The sequence below is a fragment of the Lontra canadensis genome, unplaced genomic scaffold, assembly GCF_010015895.1.
Source record: "Lontra canadensis isolate GAN:19392208 unplaced genomic scaffold, GSC_riverotter_1.0 scaffold104, whole genome shotgun sequence".
Classification (NCBI taxonomy): Eukaryota; Metazoa; Chordata; class Mammalia; order Carnivora; family Mustelidae; genus Lontra; species Lontra canadensis.
The window spans coordinates 6,992,228-7,014,557 of NW_022631098.1; the positions used below are offsets into that span (position 1 = coordinate 6,992,228).

A 22,330-nucleotide genomic window follows, 5' to 3' on the forward strand; every position below is an offset into this window, starting at 1 on the left:
GACCCGGGGCCCTGCCAGGTCCTCCAAGTAGGAGACTCGCTCAGCAAATACTTATTGAGCCCCTACTAGATGTCAGGCACGGTTCTGGGTACCTGGGAAATACTTGCTCCCTGCCCTCATTCTATCAGTGGAGGCAGACAGTAAGGAGTCATCATAAGTCAATCACATAGGATGTTAGGGGGTGATAGGGCCATAGAACAAAAGAAAAAAGTAGGGCCAGGTAAGAGGGAGGGGGTAGGTGGGACCAGGCAGGTGAAGGTCCTAAGCGGATTAGTCAGCACAAGCTTCATTGAACAGGTGAGGTTTAGGCAAAGACCTGAAGGAGGTGGGGGGGAATCAGCCAAGTGGACATCTGGGAGGGGGATCTCCTGGGAGAGTAAAGAGCTAGAGCAAAGGTTCTGGATGGGAGGGTGCAGAAGGATGGGAGGGCCACAGGAGGTGAGTGGCATAGGAACAGGACCCAGGTGGGCTGCTTCCATGGAGCTAACAGGGCCAAACCTGAAAGAGAGAAGACACAGTAAAACAAGCTCTCTGAACACTGCGGTGTGGAACTCTGGAAAGTCCTCTGAACTGGGAACTCGTCCTGGGGCTGGGAATTGCATGGCCTTGCTGAGGTCCCTTAGCCTCCCTGAGATTCACTTTCCTCCCTTACAGATGGAGAATCTCGCACCGATGCGCTCACTCCTACGTCCATTCAGAGGACCCCGCCAAGCACGGCTGAGGCCCCAGGCCGATGGCACGTACTGCAGGCCCCAAGGGGAGTCATGTGTGGCCTCTACTCTCCCTGTCCAGGTCCTGCCTGTTCCACTCTGTACTGACATAAGTGAGGGTCTGGGCTGCATGCAAAAGGGCATGATGGTGGAAGGACTTGGTGTTGAGGAGGAATTAGACTTCTCAATATCCCAAAGGAGAGCATTGGGTGGGTGGAAGCTTTCGAGAAACACAGTGTAAGAAAGATCTCTGCAAAACTGTGCTGGGCGTTCATGAAAGATCTCCTCCTCATTGCTGGAGGTCTGCAAGCAAAAGCTGAGAGATCGTTGGTTGGGGATGTCCTAGAGATCTGGGTGCCGGAGAGAGGCTGGACTAGATGATTCCTAAGGCCAAAGGGAGCTCTCTCTGATGTCTCCACCTCTGGAGGACGTTGGTACAAAAGCAGGTTGTGTCTGCTGGGATGTGTTGAAGACCTTGCTTCTAGGTTGATTGCTCTCCCAAATGTCAAGCGGAATGAGACAGTGGTCCCTGAAGCAGGCAGGCCATGTGACCTCCTTACTCGGGCCTGTCTCTCCACCGGGTGGTGTTGGAAGAAAACTCCTTAGCCTGGTCCTGCTGTGGGCTCTCACTGCCTCGCTCTTGTTAGGAGCGAGGCTGGAATTTCTCCCATGCCTGTCAAGAAAAGATATTCAAATGGCCAACAGGTACATGAAAGTGCTTTCAACATCACTAATCATCAGAGCGATGCAAGTCTAAACCATGATGAGGCTTAGACCTGTTAGAATGGCTGTTATCAAAAAGAAAAAAATAAATAAATATTTGTGGGAAGGTAGACCAAAAGGAGCCATCATGCACTGTGGTTGGGATGCCAGTCAGGGCAGCCACTGTGGAAAACAGTATGGGGGTTCCTCAAAAAAAATTAAAAATAGAGCTACCCTATGACCTGGCAGTCCCACTTCTGGATATAATATTTGAAGGAAGTAAAATCACTACTGAAAGAGACATCTACTCCCCCAGGTTCCTTGTCAGCCTTATTCACAGTAACCAAGTTTGGAAACAAGCTAAGTGTCCATCAGTGAGTGAATGGATAAAGAAAATTGGTCTTTGTATACAACGAAGTATTTATTATTCAGTCACAAAAAGAGGAAATCCTGCCATTTGCAATGTGATGCACCTGGAGGAGATTATGTTAAGTGAACATCAGCCAGACGGGACAGACAGACTGTATTGCTCACTATGTGTGGGAGAAAAAAAAAAAAAAAGAAAAAGAAAGGAAGAAGAAGAAGAAGAAAATTGAACTCATGAAGCAGAGAGTGGACTGGATGGATGGTGGCTGCCAGGGACTGGGGGTTGGGGGCAGAGGGGACGTCGGTCAGGGGTTTAGTGTGCAGTTATCAGATGAGTAATTTCCCAGGATCTAATGTGGAGCCTGGTGGCTGCAGGTGACAATACCGTACTGTCTGCTCGACATCGGCTAAGAGAGTAGACCCTAAGCCTTCTCACACGCACGCGAAGATAACTGCGAGGAGGTGGATGTGCCCGTCAACTTGATTGTAGTAATCATTTCACAATGCATGTGTGTATCCAACCACCGCTTTGCACACTTTGCACAATTTTATTTCTCAGTTATACCTTCGTAAAGCGGAGACGGAGAAAATCCCCACCTTTTGGAGCTCACAGTCCAGTAGGGGGAACAGATAATAAACAAGATACACAAACCGAGCATGTGGGGTGTGAGATGGTGACAGACAGTGTCCAGAAGGACTGTAGGGCGTGTGTGTGAGGGGTAATGTTGGATAGGGTGGTCGGAGAAGGTCTTGCCGAGAAGGTGACATTGGAGGCGGGTGATGGCAGCCAGGCTCACAGACACGCTATATCGCTTTCCAGTTTCTTCCCCTCTTCCCAGGCTCCACCCTGCGGCCCCTGGGGCAAGCTACCCCCAACCCACCCCTTTCAGGCTCTGTGGCTGTATTTAACTCTTGTAAAGTATTCACAAGCCATTATTTCATTTGTTTATTCATTCTATTGATCCCTTTTGTTTGCAATGGGAAGAAAACTAGTAGCTTCTGAGTCTAGGTTATGTGGGGGTGTTACACTCCCTCCCTACCTCGCTCAGCCCATCAAATCCTCATGGCCCTGTGGGGGGACACATGTGCTTATGCCCACTCTGGACTCGGGAAAACTGAGGTTAGCTGCTTCAGGTGTCTTAACCAGCGTCCTATGACTGGTAAGCTGAGCAACCGAGATCTGAGGTCAAGTCTGACTCCAGAGTCTGTGCTTTTCTCATGACACATGAATTACAAATTTTGTAATTGTGTGGTAGGGGAGAGGGAGCAGGTCTCAGAATACCTGGGAGGGGGCGTGCGTAATTTGAACCAGGGAATGCTGGCATTGCCTTTCCCATTCCAGATTCATGATTCTGGGACTGTATTATTCTCAAAAAGAGTCTGTGAATTTGGCAGACAGGTGAACTTCGTAGGGAGAGCAATTATTCCTTTGTTCCCATTTGGTAGGTGATACGAGTGAGGCACAGAGAGCTCGGCTGGTTTGCCTGCGGCTACCCAGGAAGTTTAGGATGGAACCAGGGCTAGAGCTGGCTTGTAGTCCATCCTTCCCCCGCCTTCCTTCCAAAAACCCAACTTGTTGTTTTGCTTTTTGTTCTTTTGAAGAGATGATATATTTACACAGTACAAAATTTAAGGGCATAACAGGCAGACAGAGAAAATGTCTCCCTCCCCCCGCACCCCATCCCCAGTTCCACATCTCACGGCCGCTGAGGCAACAACCACGACGGTCTCTTGGCTCCTCTCCCGAGTGGAAAAGGGAGAAGGGAGAAAAGAGAGAATCCCGTCTTCACGTGTGCTGCCCCTGCTGGGCTTAGGGTCTGAAACCAGGCTCGGCCACCTGTTAGCTGAGTGACCTCGGGCGGGTCACTGCATTTCTCAGAGTGGGGGCCACATCGCCTACCTCAGCGTGCTCTTGTGAGCATCAGAGTGAAAGAATGTGTAGGAAAATGCATGGAAAACATGCATTCTGGGCTCTGGAAAAGCCCAGAAACGATCACAGTGTTCTCCACACCTCTCGGAGACAGTGGAGAGAATGGATAGGAGATGGAACTCATTTCTACAGGATGAAAGGAAATGATCCAAATGGTACCAAGTGCAATTAAAGTTTAATATTAGAGGAGATTTTGCTTCAGAATCCCAAAGGGGCTTGTGAGGTTTCTTTCTTTGAAAATTTTTCGGAAAATACTAACAACAATATATTAAGACCGTAATCTTCCCAGAAGCCAGGGAATGGATAAAAAGTCCTCTCTGATCCTTTCCTCTCGAGAAATTAGAAGTCAGGAAAAAGAGAAATTTAAGCCAAATGACCTTCTGTCCCCAGGTCCAGCTCTGGGGTGACCATTGGGCTAATGACCCATCACCAGCCACACTAAGGCCTGGCTTTGCTACCAGCTTGCTGGTTCTAGATGCACCTTCCCTGGCGACTTTCTTCCTGGAGACCACCCTGGAGTCAGCTGTGTGTTTGTGGCCAACAAACAGAATTTGATGGAGATTTGGGGAAAGAGGTACGAGGGGAAGCTTCATTGCATAGGAAGGAGACATTCTCCAGAAGCTGGAGCATCTGGGTCTTGGATCCTTGTAAGGACCTGGAGTGAGACTGCTCCCTCCTGTGCCAGGAAGGAGGGGAGGGGAGAGGAAAGACCGGTCTTCCTCTCTGCTGTTTCTCATGCCCATGATTCCCTCATGGTCTGAGGGAAGGATGGCCACCTCCCCTGTGAAGACAAGTCCCAGATCTCCAGAGTTTTGCAGCAAGAATGTCTCTAGGCAGGTGGGGCAGTGGGGCCAAGCAACCCATCACAGACCCTTAGAATTCACTTTCCTCAGGTGTTTTCTCTCTCAGGCCATTGCTGCTGCCACCATTCTGGCCTAATCAAGAACACAGTCCCCTTCCTTCTCCCTGCTTAGTGTGATGGATCAAGGCTGAGAATTCCCACACTAACACATATTAAGGGAAGAGACAGGGGAAGGAAGCAAAGGAGTCTTTGCAGACTGAAACACTTGGTCTTATAGGGCTCACAGTGCTCGGTTATCCCAGACCTGCCAAATCCCTCCTCATGTCCCCATAGTGCTTTAGAGGGTCCCAAAGGAGCAGCACAACTTCACAGGCCCCTTGCTTGTGTTTCTTCATTCCTACTCCTTGTGTCTGTGTGGGGAGAGTAGCCATACGAGCACCTTAAAACAACTCAGCCACCTTGACCTTTAAGGTCAATAATCAGAGGAAAAAAACTCCACTGTGTCATTTCCTACAGGAGTCCCATCCTGTGTGTTTGGAGGACTACAAAAGGCCTCCTCAGGTGAGAGGTGACAAGAAAAACCCCATCCTTTTAAGGAAATCCATGCACCCAGACTCAACAGAGTACTATTACACTCCAAAAATTCTAGCATCTCTTCCTTACCAGGAGGAGGGACTACAGAGGTTCCTGGTCCCAAATTTACTGTGAAGCCCCATAACATAGCATTTGCAGAAACAGGGTCTACTCTTTTGGGGCCAGGATGGTAAAGGGCAGTATTTCTGAGTCCACTCTGTCCCGGGACAAACAACAAACATAATGGTCCATAAACTTATCATGTATTCTTACTCATGACTACTCTCTAATAAAAATATCTTTAATTCACAGGCTTATGTGGATGGAGCCAGCCCAATGAGCCTGCCCTTTCAATCAGAGCAATCAAGGAGGTGTGGGGACCCCCATCTGTACCTGGGATTGGATCCAGAGTCCAGTTAGCCTGGGTCTCAAGCCTGCAGAATGTTCTGGAACTCCATGACGTGAGGTGGGCCCAGGTTTTTGAGTTTGTAGGACCAAATGTCTCACCCTCCATTTATCAGCTACATAATTCCACAAAGGTTGGTAAAATTTCCTGTGCCTTAATTTCCTTATCTGCAATGTGAGAGTCATAAGATCTTCTTCATAGGAAATAGAGGCGAAATACGATAACGTGTTTAGCACAGTGCTTGGCACACAGCGAGCTTGGAAAATGGCAGGGATGGTTGGTGGAGTGGGGCAGAACAGGCCACTCCAAGGACCAGGGCCTGGACAGAGAAAAAGTCATGCTGGGACGTGATGGGACACCAAGGAAAGCAAGGCCAGCCCTTCCCTAGCAGGCGGGTGCCTCGAGGGGCCAGATGGGACTCCAGGTTGCAGAAATTTTTTTTTAACTTTATAGGTTCTAAAAGGTCAGGCTCTTTGGTGTTAAAAGTTTTAAAGACCAGTAAAATTTACAGAAGATTTGAGACACGGCTGTCTTGGAAAGGCTGGAGCCAGGAGCCTACAGGATCCCCGCTCTGTCCATAACTGGCTGTGGGAACTGAGGCAGGTCACGGAGGCCCTCTGGGCTCTGTATTTTCACCTGGAAAATGGGAGCAAGCCACGTGGTAAGGGGTAGGGCAGTGTGTGCCGGCATGAGCCTGGGCTCGTAACCACCTGATGACACCGAGCTCTTTCCAGGGTTTAGACCCAGGCTGATTGACTTCTGGAAAGCCCCACGCACACGTGTGAGCCCGGTCTTGCTTGCCACGGTGTTGGGAGCACAACGGAAGGTCCTGGGCTACAGGTCCTGCATTCTTGGGGCTTTTCAGTCCCCACGTTGGACCGCTGCCATCTGCGTGTCTGCCTCCGCTCCCTGGGAGGAGCCCAGCCGTCTGCAGCCAGAGCTCGGAATCAAATTAGCCAGCCCTCTTGCTTTTCCCTCGTCCCCACTGGCCAAGGAGAGTTCATCAAGGCCTCGCACTAATTTTTATCTTGTTTAAAAGGGACAAAAGTGACTCCACAGTTTCGACAGAGGCAATTTACACCCCGCCACTGGCCACAGCTCCAGCTGCCCCTGTCTGTTGTGCCGTCAAATCCATTAATAGGAAATTTCTTCAGGGGAAGCTTCATTGCAGCAACATCGGTGAGGCACACAGGCAATACATCTCCATTCCAGGCCTCGGCCTGCCCGGCTCGCTCTAATCCCATTACCTAGGGAGCTAATTCTCTAATGCACACACTGTATCGAGACATCCGCTCCCCCCACTCCACCCCCAGCTCATTTGGGCAGTCCCAGAGGATTCCAGGAGCCCAGCGCAGAAACGAAGGCTTCGGGCTCAGAGCACAGGGCCTCCAGGCTTTCTCGATGCCCCTGCACGGGTCTCGGCACACGCCCCCCAACAGTGTCGGAGGGTCAGCCCCATTCAGTCCACGTCCTCACCCCCCACTGCTTCCCAGCTCAGCCTCTCCTGCAGCCTTCTCTTCCTCCTTCTGCATCCCTCTTTGTGTCTCCTTTTCTCCTGATCTTCTACTCCTAGCTTCCTTTTCTTTCTCAGTTTCCTGCCAATGTTCTCTTTTTCTCATCTTCCTTTTATTTTTTGCTTCTCTCCCTTCTCCTTCTCCAGATCTCCCTTTTCCTGTAGTCTTACCTTCTGCTTCTTCGCACCCTGCCTTGGTTCTGCACCTCACTCAACAGGTTCAGGGCCAGAGGCTCCTTCCTGCTCTCTGTCTCCAGATGACTTGGCTCTGTGGCAGGCGTGGGCTCCAGGCTACACTGGTCTCAGCTGGGAGCAAGAGACGAGGGAGTGCCTCGTGAGTGCACACAGTGAACCTCAGGGAGGACAAAATGGGGCATTGGGGCAGTAGTTAGGGCATGCAAGGGGACAGCTAAGTATTGTTTATTCTAGAAGGATGAACCCCCAAATGGGTTACTGCTAAGCACTGAACCTGGTAATGCCCATACGAAGACACCCCATCAGGGAATGGTATAATGCTATATGCAGGTTTTATAATGCACAGCAAAACGAAAAGTCCTTCTAGAAATTTGCAGCAGATTTCTAAGTGGCAGTGGCCAAAGATGGAGGTGAGCTTGAGCCTAAGAATCTTTGTGTATCACTCCAGATGCTGGGCCCCAGGATGCATTTAGGGGTCCACAAGTGCCCCTCCTAATTTAGAGCCCCTTCAGGACCTCAGCCTGGAGGCCTGGGGGCAGCCTGGTTCTTGCCTTGCCTTCTTCAGTTGTTAAGCTGGGAGTCTGGATGCGTTCATTCCGGGGTGGCGGGGTCTGGCTCTCTAAATTCCTTAGAAGTTTGGGGGTACCTATTTTCTCCTTCCACTTGCCCCCATCTCCATTCCTCTAAAAGGAAATCCTGGAGATGATTTTCCTGGTTTTTCTGAGTTGTGCAGTGAGGAAGCATGTGACTTAAGAGAAGTGTAGCCCAGCCTCCTTGAGCTTGACTGAACATTCCAGGACCAGACTCTGGCTCAGAGCCATATGAAGGGACAGGGACGCCATTGGTGAAAGGTATAATGCCAAAAGCAGATTCCATCCTGTGCATGAATAAGGGGAAAAATCCAGACAGAGCCAAAAAGGACTCATCCCTGCCCAAGGTGATTTTTTTTTTTTAACTTAATTGCAATTCAGAAAACTCCTTCCTCCAGGTTTCCCAGCTTATGCCACACTTAAACTCAACTGGAAAAAAAAGTGAAAGGCATAAAAATGTTCTGCGACTGAGGCTTGCCACGATCTGAATACAAGTGCATTGTGCTTTGAACGCACTCGAGGTGGAAATGTCCGCTTCTACTCCAAATGGTGATGTGGGAGTGGGATTCACTCCAACTCACAGCGATACTCTTCTCAGACAATTTTGTGGGCACACAGTTGGGGATCTGAGGGGTAGATCGTTTCCTATTCAATTTACAAAGGAAAGAGAAACACTTCTTCGAGGAAAACATTTCAAAGGTAAGTGTTGAGAATGCTCATGAATTGATATTAAGCAAAGAAAGGAGTGGGGTGCAAAGTTAAGTGCTTGGTATATGTACTTCGCTGCATACAGATCACAGAAGAAAATAATAGGACAGTACACAGCAAAATATTAACAGGGGCTGTGTCTGGGTAGTAAGGAAGCCCACGGATGATTTTTAATTTTTCTTCATATTTTTCTATAATAAACATGCGTTACTATTATATTTTTATAACATATTATTGTATATATTAAATATATTAATATATTTGCATAGTATAAACTACAGATACATATATGTATTGCTACTTAAATATTTAAATTTGCATATTTAGATGAAAAAAGTAGATAAATACTTCGATAAGGACAAAAGAGCAGACATGGGCTAACCTTCCTCTGTCCACAGAGATGCCCGGTCAACTGCTTGGCTAGGGGCTCTCATCCCACCCCCCACCCCCACCCCCACCCCCATGGTGTAAAAGAATAGCCTTCCTGCTCCCACAGCCTGGCCCCTCCCCTCCCTGCTCCCACCACCTCACCTCTCCCTGCCTCGGCCCCATGCTATCAAACCACACTGGACGTAAATGAAGGCAGGAGCCCGAGCACCTCCCAGCAGACAGACGCACCCTCCTTCGGGGGGCTCCTGAAGTTACTCCCAGTTACTCCTTGGGGAATTTGGCCAGACCACCTGGCTGGCTGGGTGGCCCAAGGCCGGCCCCATGACATCAGCTGGGCGGGCTCCTTTCTCACTGGCTCCCTCTCCTTCCCTCCCGCCCTGAAACCTGATCCAGCAGAAGAACTGATTGCAGGAAAACCTGGCGGCTGCCCAACCCCAGTGGCGGGGCTCCATGAGGCAGCAGCCTCAGAAGGTGTGGGAAGCGGCCCGGAGAGGCAGGCGGGCTGGGACACACGAGGCCGGGAGCGTGAAGGCAGGCTGCACCCTGGCACGACTCACCCCGGGCTCACGCCCAGCACCCCACACCCAGGAGAGCTCACCATGCTGTTGTGGGTGCCACAGGCACTGCTGGCCTTGCTTCTGCCCACGCTTCTGGCACAGGGAGAAGGTAAGGGGACCGGTCACGCCCATACGACTTGCTGACCCCTGCAGACATGGGCGGGGGTGCTTGATTCCCCCAGGGCTTGAGGGAAGCAGGGTTTTGGGGTGGGTGCTGCTGCACGAGAGTCAGGAATCGTGCCGCAGGTGAGCATGAGAGGAGTTTAAGGGACTGGGGTCCGCCTCCAAAGTTGGGGCGGTTGAGTGTGGGTGGGGCGCCGGGCCTGCTGAGAGGGACCCAGCAGCAGCCTGGCACGCAGCTAGCAGAGAGGGGCTTCTCTGTCCTTTGCCCTGCCCTAGACTCATGGAATGACATCTGCCAGTTTCCTTGGAGCTGAGGCAGTCTACCCCTTCTTGTTGTCAGTGGGAATGCAGGGGTCCAGAGAGGGGCAGTCATTCACTCACACAGCGCCTTCGCAACAGAGTGGGGACCAGAGCAAACATAGTCATCTTTCCTCCACTTTCCTCCACGTCCCTAGTCTTACTGCGTGGGTTCCCTGGGCCTCCTTTCCCAAACTTCCCTTCCAGGGCGAAACTCCAGCGACACCAAACTTTTCGCATCCCCCCACCCACCCTTTCCTGCCTTCCCGGGATAAAAGATGTTGGGCTCACCAAAGGATATGTGGACTTTGGCTACAAACAATATCGGTTCCCCATTCCAGAAGGTCATCTCCCCATGCAGAGCTAGGACGGAGCTGGGGCTGGAGCCCCGTTAGGATGCCGTCTCGGGGCTGGAGAGATAGGAAGAGCTTAAACACACGATGGTTTTCCTCTCCTGAGCTGTCCCTGGGGAAGTTCAGAGGGACAAAGGCCCCAGGCTGCTTGTCAAGACTCTGGTCTGGGGCTTCCCTGGCTGAGGAGAAGTACCGTCCCTTCCAGCGGCCGCTTTTCGCCCCGAGTCCTGCGGGGCCCTGTCGGGTAAGACACACAGAGACTGCGGTTTGAGTCGCTTTTCCTCCACTCGCGGGCACAGGACCCACCTTTCTGAGCCTTGGGGACGCTCCTCTGTAAACGATGCTGTCGTGACAGCCACCCAGGGGGCTGCTCGAGGTCGAACTGAATAATATGTTCCCTGAGGTTATCCCACAGGAGACGCTCAATAAATGGTCTCGCCTCCCGCCTCTCCCTGCTCTTCTCTGTCATTCTGAGGGAAATGGACAGTTCATCAGGGAAAGGACAGAGAGAGGCACCTGCCGGGGCAACGACCCAGGTGGCCCCCTGCTCGTCCTCTCACAGCCCACACCCTGGCCCTCTGGGGCCTTCCCCTTCTCTCCCCTGTGCCTTTCACCTTCATACTTCTTGACAGCTCTCGGGAAATTCTTCTGCTATTTCCCAGAGGGATGACAGGTACGCATGAAACCCCCATAGAATGGGGAAAGGCCTAGGAGTTGGGTTTTCTCACCACTCTCTGGTCCCTCTAGGCCTCGGGCTCTGGGGACAACTCGCTTTCTCCCCACTTCCTGTTCACCCCACACCTAACCCTCTTCCTATCTTCACCAGATCTGCCCACAGAGCAGAGCAGGACGCCTCTGAAGGAGTCCTGCCCAACCCGCCCCCAGGAGCGCGTGTTTGCGGCTGAGAGGGGGGCATTCTGCAGGAAGGGAAAAGAATGTCAGCATTCCTGGAATGGCTCCCTTCTTTCCTCGTCAGCAGCAGGCTGGGGTCAGGGAGCCCAGGGCAGACACCGAGGCAAACCCTCATGCGGACCTTGGGGCTTAGAGATTGTGTGCTTGGAGCTGCCTTTCCTCATGTAGCCCCAGTACCATGTCCTGGGGCCACTCCTCCCTGGTTCCCCAGGGCCCCTCGTCCGTCCCCACAGGCCCGCCGCCTCTGAGCTTGTACCTGCTCTCAGCCTTCCTCAGCCCTTGGCCTCCCTAGACCTCACCTGTCTTGCGGCCCCGGCCTCTGCAGCCAGGCGAGCACCCCCCTCACGCACAGGAGCGTACCTGTCACCCTGAGGAGACAATAGCTTCAGACCTGTTTATCTCTGGAGACAAAATGTTTAATCATGGGAATTTCAGTCAGTGGGCAGACCTGGGGATCTGAGGTGGAAATAGTGGAGACATTTCCCTCTTAACAGCTTTCAAACCAGGGCAAGAGAACTGGGGGAAGCCTGAGGCTCTGAGGCCCACTGTGAACTGTTCTCCCCAGCCAGGCACTGGAGGCCCCTCCAGGCCCAGAACACCTCCAGGCCAGCTCTGCTGAGGCTGTCAGATCACCTTATGGCCAACTACGAGAAGGGCGTGCGGCCCGTGCGCGACTGGAGGAAGCCCACCACCGTGGCCATCGACGTCATTATCTATGCCATCCTCAGCGTGGTGAGTGCGGGGCCCCAAACTGCCCCACTCGGAGGTAGACCTTTAGGGGTGGGAGACCATGGAAGGCCAAGTCACCCCCTGGGAAGTACAGTGGCCATTCAAGGACCCAGAGTACCTGCGACCTGGCACAGACCCGTGTCAGGACATACGATGTCACCCAACACCTGCTCAGCTGCCCAAACCAGAAAACGAGGTCACCTGTGTGGCTGCTTCTCCCGACCCTTATGGCTAGAGACCCACTTTCCACTCAGTGTGTCACGGTCACCACGCCTCTGTGTGAGTGCTGTGAGGCTTCAAACTGCCCTGTTCCTCTCCAGGCCCAAGCTGTGTTACGTGGGCCCCCACACACGGCAGGTGTTGCTGAAACGTTGTTGCAGAATGAATCCGAAAGCAGCGATGAATCTTGTTCTCCATGCAGTCTTGTCCCTGTTGCCGGCACACCAGGGCAGGAGGGAGATACAGATCCAGACATAGAGGCATACAGATACGTAAAAACATGTAACAGAGAGAAGATATTGTCTATAGATCTCCTCTTATCTCTATGTTATGTATATTATGTACATAAAATAGATGTAATATAAGAGATGTATACATATCTATAATAAGCATAACAATAGAAAATAGTAGAAGATATATATATATACACTTTCATATATATATGAAATTTTATATATATATGAAATATATATATATGAATGTGTATATATATGTGAAATTTTTAAAGAATTGGTTGTATTTCTTTCTAGATGTGTCTAGTAAAAGACCACCTCTTCCTGGCTGGCTCCCTTTCCCCTCTCCTTCACTCTCACTTCCCAAAGGACTAGGAACACAAAGCAGCAGCTCCTGTTGGGGTGTGGGTGCAGAGCGGACGCCCAACCCCAGGGCCACCGAAGCTGAGCTCCCTTTCCCTTCACAGGATGAGAAGAACCAGGTTCTGACCACCTACATCTGGTACCGGCAGGTGAGCGACCAACGGCGCGCCCACCCCCATGTCCTGAGATCTGGGCTTCCCCTGCCAGGAAGGATTCCTCCATCTCAAAGGAATCAGGAATCTCAGAGTCCTTGATGAGGGAGAGGGAGGGAAGAGGTTAGGAAGTAGACTCTTGAGGCCCAGGAGTCTGGGCTCCTCTCATCTCAGGACTGGCAGTGGAAGGAAGCGTGTCTGTCAGTGGAGGAGGAATCCTCCAGACCCCTCTGGTTTCTGGGGATTTTCACAGCATCTCAAACAACAACTTGCCCAGCCACTATAGATGGACTATCTATAGTGACCCGGAGCTCAGTGGGCAGCAACTGCACTTTCAGACAACTCTCTTTGCTAGAAAGTTCTTCCTTCTATTACGCCAGATGCAATGACAACCAAATTGGGCGATTGGCAGGGGGTGACTCCATCTACCGAGTCCTCACCCCCTCGGCCACCTCCCCACTCAGTTTCTGACCCACGTCGCTCCGGCGCTGGTGGAAACTCTCTGAGGCCTTTACAGAACGTTTGTGGGGAGCCGGCGGGGAGGGAGGCCAACAGCGCAGGCTGCTGTCCGCGGGCTGGTCTGCTCCAGCAGCCCCTGAGCTGGGGGGCGGACATGAGAGCCGGAGGGAACCCCAGTGGTTGGAGAGCATGGGCAGGAGGACGGGGCCGGTTCCTAGAGGTCAAACGTGAGAGAGGCTCTGTCTGGGGTCATGCCTGGCACAGGACGTTCTCAGTGAAATCCCTCCCGCTCCTCATGCGCATACGCCACTACCAGCTGCTCATGGGGCAGAGAGGGGGGTGGAGGAAGACGCGGGAGTATGGATTCCCATCCGATGGCGCCCCTCGGCCTCACAGAGATCTCACTGTGGAGCACACCTGTGTCAAGGGAAAGGGCCCAGCCCAAAAAGGCAGCCTGGAGCTCCTTTCCTGGGACCTCGGGCTTAGGTCCCACCACTGGACCTCAGGGTCACTTGTCTGCCCAGCAGCAAGGGGACACCAACCTCTCGTCTTCCAGAGACTATGCTAAGGCGCCAGAATCAGAGATGCAAACTAGACTCAGGCCCTGCCCACAGTGAGCTCACAGTCTAGGGGGCCCCCACACATGGTCAGACCTGTGAATGCAGCAAGAACAAGAGGCCAACCACGGGAGCAGAGGAGGCACCTAAACACCCCACCTGGGCTGTGGGGTCCCGGAAGGTTCCTGCAGAAGGGAGCAGACAGATGCATTGGTAAAGTCTGGAGGGACGAGGAAGACCTCCCTCAGGGGTGAAGAGGGGGGTTGCGGTGTGGGAGCGTGGGTAAGAAGAGATGTGGGGCGTTCACCTCCCATGGCCGGAGGTGAGAAGCTACAGAGAGGCAGAATTCACGAGGCTAGAGAGAATGCTGGGGGGTCGGACGATGCGGCCCATTGTAGGCCGTGAGGTCGAACTCTATCCCAAGGGCAAAGTTGGCGACTGGAGTTCTAAGCGAGGGAGTGACACGATTAAGTTGACATTTTAGATCAGTCATTCTGACAGGATGGTGAGCAATGCATTGATCCAAACTTAACAGTAACCATCTCTAACCTGTGAGGTGCGTGTTATTATCTCAGTTTACACATGAGCAGACCAAGACCCAAGAGGCTATCTGTCTAAGATCCCGCGGTTGGCAGCTGGGCTGTTCAAATAGGAAAAATGGCCGCATGCCTTCCCTGGGCAAGGCTTCATCTGCCTGGGTCATACCTGCATGCCGGGAGTGTGTGAGCACAGAGGTGGGGGGCTCTTGGGTACTGCCGAGTGATCGGGGACACCAATACCCAGATTCCCCCTGAGCAGTGACGTCACCCCAAGTTGCGGATGTACCCCCCAACCAAGATGGAGGGGGCTGCCTGTGACCATCCCCACTCCTCCTCTAGTACTGGACTGACGAGTTTCTCCAGTGGAACCCCGAGGACTTTGACAACATCACCAAGCTGTCCATCCCCACCGACAACATCTGGGTCCCAGACATTCTCATCAATGAGTTGTGAGTGCTGTCACCCAGTCCTGGGCTGCCCGGTGCCTCCGGGGCTGGGGAGGGACAGGGCGTGGGGACACGACTCTGCACGGCAGGAGAGGTCCCACCCAGGCTTGCAGAACTGTCAGGTGACTGTAGGAATTGCCTTGGGCCCCAACTCCCCTTTGTGGTTGGTTGGTTTTCTCTTTTCTTTCTCTTTTCTTTTTAAAAACTCCTTTTTCTATGCCTGATGTTGAAACTTTGCGTTTCTTGGTCCGAGGGCCCCCTTCCTGGCGAGGGGAAGCTGAGGAATGAATCCCCACTGTTAACAGTAGCTGAATGAGGGGCAGCTGCATTACCAAAAGGGGTGAAGTGCCCCAGGGGTCACCACCTTGGTCACAGGGTGATTTGGAGCTGGAGAGGCTCAGACGTTTCAAGTCATGCAATGACTGGCTGGCTCCAGCTTGTACCCCCAGTGAGAAGTGGGTACCCCCATCCTTTATTACCAACAGCTGAACACTGTCTCATGGGGCCCCCAGCTAACATCCGTTCCCTCCATCCTTCAGGCTCCTTCGGGCTCTGCTGCTTGGGCTTCTGAGTGCTAGAGCATGGAGAGGGCTGGGGAGACAGATGGAAGGAGGAAGGGGCCCAGGGCCAGTAGCCTTCCACTCAGTAGGCACTGTGTTGTCCGATGCCTGGGGTCCCACTCACTCTGTTTTTCAGGGAAGGCAGCTGGCCCGGAGCCCCATGACCTGCACAGCTCAGGCTGCAGGGATCCCAGTTCCTGGCTGGGTCTCCAGTTAAACTGTGAAGCAGCCTGAATCTTGATTTCTCACCTCTCAGCCTTATTCTACAGGAGGTTACAGGCTCGGGACGCCCAGCTCAGGCCATTCCGTGCCACAGTGGCCACTTGGGAGAGCCTAGGGGTTGGGGATCTGCTGAGAGAGTGGGGCTAAGTCTTGCAGAACTTTCCACCTTGCCTCATTTCTTCTCCATAATTTCTCTAGTTGATTCTCCTCCAGGCAAGATCATTCTCATGTCCAAAGGACTACTGGGGATGGGGAGCAAAGGGAAGCCCGGGTCAGGATGGAACCCGAGATCCTGCTTACCCATTGAGACTGCCCATGGCCACTGAGCCAACTCCTTGGACTAAGCTCTGCCCGGCTGGGGGTGGCGGCATAGGGATAACTGGGCGTGTGTGTTAGAGCCAGTGGCTGTGAGGTACATGGATTCCCTGCCTGCCTTTTGTGGCGAGGTTGCCAAGGGAATGAAGGAGAAATGCCCTTTCCTGCTTGGAAGGTAACCCTGACAATGGCAGGTAAGAAAGCCTAGAAGAGATGAGAAGGCAACTGGGCAGGTTGTCCTGCTGCCCAGACCCTTCCTGAATTTCTATCCCTGCTGGGTGGCTCAGAGACCTTCAGACTCCCAGAGCTTGACCTGCTTCTTGAACCCCCAAACTGACCCTCTTCCCTGGCCAGTGTGGACGTGGGGAAGTCTCCAAGTATCCCGTACGTGTACGTTGGGCATCACGGCGAGGTCCAGAACTACAAGCCCCTTCAGGTGATGACCGCCTGTAGCCTCGACATCTACAACTTCCCCTTCGACGTGCAGAACTGCTCCCTGACCTTCACCAGCTGGCTGCACACCAGTGAGTGCTGCATGGGGCTCCAGGAAGGGGCAGGGCATGGCAGAGGGGGGCAGCCCCTAGGAGGCTCTCTCCTTTATCCAAATCACTTCCTGCTTCTTTCCTTAATGCCGCTGAGCCTGGCCTCTTCCTCCAGACAGGGCTCTGCGCTTGCCCTTTCTGCTCCCTCAGTTGTTTCCAGGGTCCAATGAGGCTGTGTAAACTTTCAGCAGGACACTCAGTAAGGCCAAGACAGGACGTGGCCCTAAGTGTCCCTCACTTGTCTTCTCCACTGACACACCCTCACCCCTAGCCTTCTGCAGTAATCTCCTAGCTAGTCCTCCTCCAATCCATGCTCCCCATAGCAAATGGTGAGAACTTATTAAAATGCAAATCGGACCTTGTCCCAGCTCTAGCTTAAAAGCCTGAGTGGCTTCCTGGGACTCCTGAGACAGAATCCTTCACCTGGCTCGCAGGGCCTGCGCTTGACTCACTACAACATCCTCAACCCAGTGCACACTCCCCTGAGTTCAGCTCCAGCCCTGCTGCCTTCCTTTCCAGGCCCCGAAGCCCCTTGTTCTCTTCCTCTCCAGGCCCCAAAGCCCCTTGTTCTCTCCCTTTATCCCAGGCTGCTTCCTATCCTTGGCCCCCCGCCTCCTCCCCCTCCATCTCCTGCTCCCCTTCCCGCCCCACTCCTGCCCCAAACCCCTCCTGGTGCGGTCAAGCCCCCTGCTCACCCAAACCCAGCAGCAGCTCAGTGCCTCAGGGAAAGCGGGCTCATCCCCAGACGAGGGGGGCCAGTTCTAGAGCACCCTGTTCCCCCCACTTCCATTGCATACGTAGGTGCTTGTTCAAAGTCTGCTTCTCTAGCAGAGAGAAACCCAGAGAGGGCAGGACCACGATTTCTGACCCAGCGATGGGTCCCCAGGACAGTGCCTGGCACAAAAGAAGGGGCTCGGCCTCTTTTATTTAGTGGGTGAATGCCAGGGGCTCAGTAAATCCCAGTGAGGAGAGCGTCACACTCCTGCAGAAAGACATCCTCGCTTCTGTCTGATTTTATCACATTAACTGTACTTTACGAAGGTAACACACAACTTCCTTGGGCAAAAACCAGAATTACAAATAATCTTAGACTTTTGACCTCTACCTACCTTCATGAAGTCCCAGACTCTTCCCCAGAAACTCCCCACACCAGGACGGCACAGCTCTTATAAGTATAAGCTTCATATGGCACATTCTTCCAGATCCTTCTCTGTGCTTGGCCTATACACGGGCAGACACATCTGTGGAAAGCCCATGAAATTTATTTCATATACTTTCATTTTATGAAATGCAACATTTATGCTACTGCTACCTGGTTCTTTGCACTCTGTGAGAGGTCTTGGACGTTTTTCCGAGTTAGTGCCTATTTACATGTTTCTCATAAATGTCTGCTGTGGCGTAGCCTGGGGTTTGAAGACACCGTAGTTTAGTTAAGCCTCTTCCTCATTGGTGGACACATACCTCTCCCCGTATGTTGCTGTAATGGATACTCCCGGCCTTCTAGGATGTACCTGTTTCTCCAGCAGGGATGCAGACAAGTAGAACTGCTATTCTCTAAGTGAAGGTTTCACTTATTTCCCTAGTTCTCCTTTATTCTTCCTTTCTTTCCCTCTCTCTCTCTCTTTCTTTCTCTCTCTCTCTCTCTTTCTTCTTGAGAGAGAAAGTGCACATGCATGAGTGGGGATGGGGGACAAGGGAGAGGGAGAGAAGGAATCTTAAGCAGGCTCCATGCTCGGCATGAATGTGGGGCTCAATCTCAAGACCCTGAGACCATGGCATGAGCTGAAATCAAGACCTAGATGCTTAACCTGACTGGGAAACTTAGATCATGTTTAAGGGCAGGCCACTCTATCGGGGAAAAGTGAAGAATGTTGATTTTTGTTCGTTTCATAAGTAGGTGACCCTAATGGAAACATACACGGTTTGGAAGGGGTATGTGCAGTGGGGGGAGACAGAGAAGGAGATAAGGAGAGGGAGAGGGGGACTTTCTAATAAGTCATTTGTCTGGTTCTGGTTCTTTGCATTTCACTGTGTTCTCATGCACACTGTCGCTCCCCTCACTACTGCCCCCCACCCCAGGTGGGTACCGTGTGCACTGTTACCTCATTTGAGCTAAGTCCCATCCCAGGGTCTGCAGCCTCCAGAGCCGGCTTGCTTTCTTCCCTCTCAGTCCAGGACATCAACATCTCCCTGTGGCGTCTGCCGGAAAAGGTGAAGCTCGACAAGACTGTCTTCATGAACCAGGGCGAGTGGGAGCTTCTGGGGGTGCTGACCCAGTTCCGGGAGTTCAGTATGGAGGACAGCAGCCATTACGCAGAAATGAAGTTCTACGTGAGTGGGACTGGGGCGGGCACAGGGGGACGGCCACCGGAGCTGGGGGTCGTCAGACCCACGTGGACTCCAGGAGGCACGGGGTGGGGAGTGGAGGGGAGAAGCAGCCCTTTTCCTAGCCCAAGGGTCACACTCATGCCTTGGAACTTTAGGGAAGTAGGTGGGGAGTAAGGAGTGTCCCTCTGCAAGTAAGCTGTCCCTTACTGCTCCTTGGCCGCCACAGGCCTCTATCTGGAGACAGAATGTGAGGTCGGTCCGGTCTCCTCTCTCAGCCGTCTGGCCCAGAAGCTCACAAAGCGAGGGGGTCCGGGAGGGGCTGGCGGTTCTGGGGCGCAGAGCCCGTCTGTCCCAGCTTCCCCCCACAGCTCCCGTCCTGGTCTTAGGTGGTCATCCGCCGGCGGCCCCTGTTCTATGCGGTCAGCCTGTTGCTGCCCAGTATCTTCCTCATGCTCATGGACATCGTGGGCTTCTACCTGCCTCCAGACAGTGGAGAGAGGGTCTCCTTCAAGATCACGCTCCTCCTGGGCTACTCCGTCTTCCTCATCATCGTGTCGGACACGCTGCCGGCCACAGCCATTGGCACTCCCCTCATTGGTAAGGCCCCCCTGGGGCAAGCGTGCAGTGTGCCCAAGGAACCGAGAAACAAGCCCCCTCCCACCTGCGCTGTGTGTCCCCACCCTGCCCCATGTGCGCAGGAGTCTACTTCGTCGTGTGCATGGCATTGCTGGTGATGAGCTTGGCTGAGACCATCTTCATCGTGCGGCTGGTGCACAAGCAGGACTTGCAGCAGCCCGTGCCCGCCTGGCTACGGCACCTGGTTCTGGAGCGGGTGGCGCTTCTCCTTTGCCTAGGGGAGCAGCCAGCTTCTCGACGGCCCCTAGCCACCTCCCCAGCCACCAAGACCGATGACTGCACAGGTGAGAGAAGGAGGGGGTTCCCACACAGGGGCCTGGGCCTGGGGACTTGGTGGAGAGCCTCTGGCTGCCGCGGCGGGATATGCCAGGGTCTGGGCAGGGCCTCAGAAGTGGGTACTGTCCTGCGCATGACCCCCCCATCCCCGGCCTCATGGGAAGGCAGCGGAGTTCAGATGCAGGCATCAGCGGGACCCTTTCCACACCTTCACCTCCTCTCGTCATCCTGGGGATGGGTAGGGAGAAGGAAGGAGTTCCAGGGGCAGAGCACATTGGGAGCTGAGATTCGGGGCTGAGAAGAGCCCTTCTCTGAGATGGGCCCTAACAGGGAGCAAATGCGTGCTGCTCAGACAGCAACGGGACTTCTTCCCCAGCAGGGCGAGGTCTGCAGCAGGATTGCCAAAACTCCTGCATTCCATCAGCTTAGAGACCAGGCCCCTTTGAATTTCAAACACCTATGAGACAGAGAGATGGGGATGCTGGGGACATGGACTGTGGCATTAGTTTTCCCTGAGACATCGTTACAGACACTACCTGGTGGTGGTGGGCGGGGTTCGTTGTGACTCATTGATGTATTTGTCGAGCGCTTTGGGCCAGGCATGAGTATCTTCTGTGCACCACCATAGGCCATCCTCAGGCCCCCTAATAGCATTCCCATCCTCATTTGTCAAATGAGGAAACAGAGGCTTACGGTCAAATAACTTGCCCTTAAGTCATAGCACCAGGGACTGGTGGAACTGAGTGGAACACAGACCCATCGGCTGCTAAGCTGGTATTCCTAACCACTGCACCCGCTTTTGTCCTCCCTTCTGGCAAGACCTAGGCCTTTTACAGATGGTATGTGGCTAACCTAAGACCACCTCACCATGAATGGATGCGCTGGTACACCAGCCTCATGCCCAGCTTATCTGCTCGCCTGCAAGGTGGCCATGGCTGGAGGCAGATTTCCTGGTGCAAAAGGCCTTGGGTTGGAGTCGAGGATTAGAGGACAGCATGGCCTACTGGCAAGGGCCGTGGATTCACAGCCCAGATGCCTTAGGCCTTGGTGGCCTCACATTTAAATGATGCCCTGGGTGTGACCACAGGCTCCTCACTTACCCTCTGTGAGCTTTAGCCCCTTCCTGTAAAATGTGCAAGTAATTATCACTCCTACCCGGCCTCTCTCATGGGCTATGAGGCTCAAATGAAATAATATCAAATTGCTGGAGCAAGCCCAGGCCTTTAAAAACGTGCATGGGAAGAAATAAGCACCAGAGTCACAATCTCGGTGACCTGCGGAGAGGATGGAGGATGTGAGTGAGAGGGGTACGCAAGAGTCTCCAACGGTGTTGCTTTCCTTATTTGTTTAAGTCACGTGGTGGGTCCACAAATAGGTGAGTTAACCTCTATAGCCTTTCTGTCCAAAATTGTTCATAACAATTTCTCCAAGCCACCGCGGAAGCAGAAGGGATGGTATTCACGCTCCCTCCTTTGCCAATGCACTACCCTTTTTCCAGACCGAAACCACTGCAGCCATTTGGGAGACCCCTGGGACTTGGAGAAGACCCCAAGGGGCCGAGACAGCCCCCCGCCACCACCGCGGGAGGCCTCGCTGGCAGTTCGAGGGCTGCTACAGGAGCTGGCCTCCATCAGGCGCTTCCTGGAGAAGAGGGACGAGAGCAGAGAGTTGGCCCGGGAGTGGCTGCGCGTGGGCTCCGTGCTGGACAGGCTGCTGTTCCGCGTCTACCTGGTGGCGGTGCTGGCCTACAGCGTCACCCTCATCACTCTGTGGTCCATCTGGCAGTATTCTTGAGTGGGCATGGCCCAGCAGGGGTGCAGGGGCGTCAGGCACTGGCGAGAAAAGGGATGGGGTGCAGGACCCAGAGGGAGCCACAGACGTCTTCGAGACCCTGTCCAAAGCCAGTGTGTCTCAGCAACTCTGAACCAGGGCTGAGACTTCCCCAGAACGCTTGGCGTTCAAGACCCTTCCACCCCTGCCTCCCACCCCCAACTTACTATGGCTTTAAAACATGCTGCCATAGATCAGGACCAACCCAGGCATCCCCTGCCTTCATTCTATTCATCTATGCCTCAAGCCTTGGTTTCCCCTTGTCCCCTCCCTGCATATGGCACTTTGGACTTCAGCCCATCTCCCTCAACCTTGGTTTTAGATTCGAGGCAAACCAGCTCTCTACCACACAGGGCTGACAGCACCTCCTGAGGCTGACCCGACCTTAATGGCTCCTTCCTCATCTCATCTGTGGCCACTTCCCAGAGCACTAATGTTATGTCAGATGACCTGGGAGCGAGGGAGGGGGAGGGGAAGAGGGAGGGGGTGTGGGCAGAGGGAGCAACAGAATACAGTGAAGGCCTAGACTCACTTTTTTTTTTTTTTAAGATTTTATTTATTTCTTAGACAGAGATCACAAGTAGGCAGAGAGGCAGGCAGGGGGTGGGGAGGGGAAGCAGGCTCCCTGCTGAGCAGAGAGCCTGATGCAGGGCTCGATCCCAGAACTCTGAGATCATGACCCGAGCCAAAGGCAGAGGCTTAACCAACTGAGCCACCCAGGCGCTCCCCTAGACTCACTTCTTAACGCTTTGTCAGCAGCTGGGTGGGGGGAAGAAGAAGTTTAAAGTTACTGGTGG

General features: G+C 53.3%; 1 protein-coding gene across 1 annotated transcript; it reads left to right on the forward strand.

The window, feature by feature from the left end:
* The first annotated feature begins 9,375 nt into the window (after window positions 1-9,375).
* HTR3A (5-hydroxytryptamine receptor 3A) lies at window positions 9,376-21,867 on the forward strand. The gene is made up of 9 exons (XM_032838357.1): window positions 9,376-9,551; window positions 11,693-11,859; window positions 12,776-12,820; window positions 14,718-14,827; window positions 16,276-16,445; window positions 18,634-18,794; window positions 19,178-19,388; window positions 19,490-19,711; window positions 21,202-21,867. The coding sequence occupies exons 1-9, from the start codon at window positions 9,485-9,487 to the stop codon at window positions 21,495-21,497; spliced, it is 1,449 nt and encodes a 482-aa protein (XP_032694248.1). The 5' UTR covers window positions 9,376-9,484; the 3' UTR covers window positions 21,498-21,867.
* The last annotated feature ends 463 nt before the right edge of the window (window positions 21,868-22,330 follow it).

Bases quoted from the DNA above. Each gene is read 5' to 3' on its own strand.
- HTR3A (XM_032838357.1), top strand. From the start codon at position 9,485: ATGCTGTTGTGGGTGCCACAGGCACTGCTGGCCTTGCTTCTGCCCACG. The intron at 14,828-16,275 runs GTGAGTGCTGTC...TTCCCTGGCCAG, and splicing joins GACATTCTCATCAATGAGTT to TGTGGACGTGGGGAAGTCTC. The intron at 19,712-21,201 runs GTGAGAGAAGGA...CCCTTTTTCCAG, and splicing joins CAAGACCGATGACTGCACAG to ACCGAAACCACTGCAGCCAT.